At 64.4% G+C, this 1,423-nt stretch overlaps 1 protein-coding gene across 1 annotated transcript; it reads right to left on the bottom strand.

The window, feature by feature from the left end:
* Positions 1–600: 600 nt before the first annotated feature.
* On the bottom strand, positions 601–1,417 carry LOC108515941 (growth arrest-specific protein 6-like). The gene is made up of 2 exons (XM_017853119.1): positions 1,056–1,417; positions 601–934 (listed from the first exon to the last, which is right to left on the bottom strand). Exons 1-2 carry the CDS (start codon positions 1,109–1,111, stop codon positions 616–618), a joined length of 375 nt encoding a protein of 124 aa, XP_017708608.1. The 5' UTR covers positions 1,112–1,417; the 3' UTR covers positions 601–615.
* Between the last annotated feature and the right edge of the window lie 6 nt (positions 1,418–1,423).

Genomic DNA, 1,423 nt, shown 5'->3' with positions numbered 1-1,423 from the left:
ACAGGGAAAGGTGGGTGGGTGGCGCCTGGCCTGTCCACGGCCAGGGAGACACGCATGGCAGGAGCTGTACCTGTGGTGCCGGTTCAGTGGTGGCTTCCTCCCCTGCTGGGGCACCCTGCGTGCAGCATCAAGCAGCCCTGGCCTCTGTTCCCCACCCCGCTCAGGATAAACAGTATGGCCTCCAGACACAGCCCAGGGTCCCCTGGGGCTGAGAACCATGGCTTCTCACCTGAGCCAAGAGCGACCTGAACTCCGAGAGACCAAACTCACAGGCTGCACTTGAGGCCCCCTTCTGAGGGAGCCAGGCTGATACGTGATGAAATAGCAGAGAGGCCTAGAGCACTGCAGTGAGCCCCCACAGCATGAACTCAACAGGGCAGGGGTCCCTGTGCCCCAGAACATGAACTGAACGGGGCAGGGGTCCTTCTCCCCCAGAGCATGAACTAAACAGGGCAGGGGTCCCTGGGCCCCAGAGCATGAACTGAACAGGGCAGGGGTCCCTGTGCCCCAGAGCATGAACTAAACAGGGCAGGGGTCCCTGTGCCCCAGAGCATGAAGTGAACAGGGCAGGGGATCCTTGTCCCCCAGAGCATCAACTGAACGGGGCAGGGGTCCCTATCCTGCCCACACGCAGCAGGTATAGACCCCAGAGCTCATCTCCACGGTTGCACAAGCGAGTAACAGCCGGGTCAGGCTCAGGGAGAACCCCGTGCGGCCCAGAAGGGGCGGCTGTTGCACACTCACCGTCTGCCACATGCCATGGTTGATGACCGGGCCGCTGCTGGTGACGCGGCCGACGCCATTGTAGCGCAGCTGCAGCTCCAGCCGGCCGGCTCGCAGGGCCAGCACGATCCAGGTGCTGTCCTGGTGGCCTCCAGCGAAGAGGAGGATGCCCTCCGGGTCAAAGGTCCGGAAGTCAAACTCGGCTACGAGCCTGGACACCCACAGGAGAAATGAGTCAGCGCCGGGCGTACGGCCAAGCGTGGGCCCAGGCCCCGTGAAGCCAGCATCTTGGCCGTGCTAAGCTGTGCTGCCTTCTGTGGACACCTCCTCACCTGGTGGGCTGCAGCCTCTTGAAGCGCAGTCGGATCACGGGGGTCCCACTGAACATCCGGCCCAGGTACAAGGACTTCACGCTCTTGGCCAGGCTGAAGGGCACGCAGGGTAAGATGTCCTGCCACAGACGGGGATGCGGCCTCCAGTGACCTCCACTCCAGCTCCCCTGAGCCCCAGGCCACAGACGGGGATGCGGCCTCCAGTGACCTCCACTCCAGCTCCCCTGAGCCCCAGGCCACAGACGGGGATGCGGCCTCCAGTGACCTCCACTCCAGCTCCCCTGAGCCCCAGGCCACAGACGGGGATGCGGCCTCCAGTGACCTCCACTCCAGCTCCCCTGAGCCCCAGGCCACAGACGGGGATGCGA

The sequence above is a fragment of the Rhinopithecus bieti genome, unplaced genomic scaffold, assembly GCF_001698545.2.
Source record: "Rhinopithecus bieti isolate Rb0 unplaced genomic scaffold, ASM169854v2 scaffold_37404, whole genome shotgun sequence".
NCBI classification, from domain to species: domain Eukaryota; kingdom Metazoa; phylum Chordata; class Mammalia; order Primates; family Cercopithecidae; genus Rhinopithecus; species Rhinopithecus bieti.
The sequence above is the reverse complement of the archived record's forward strand: the minus strand, read 5'-3'. Positions and strand labels throughout refer to the sequence as shown.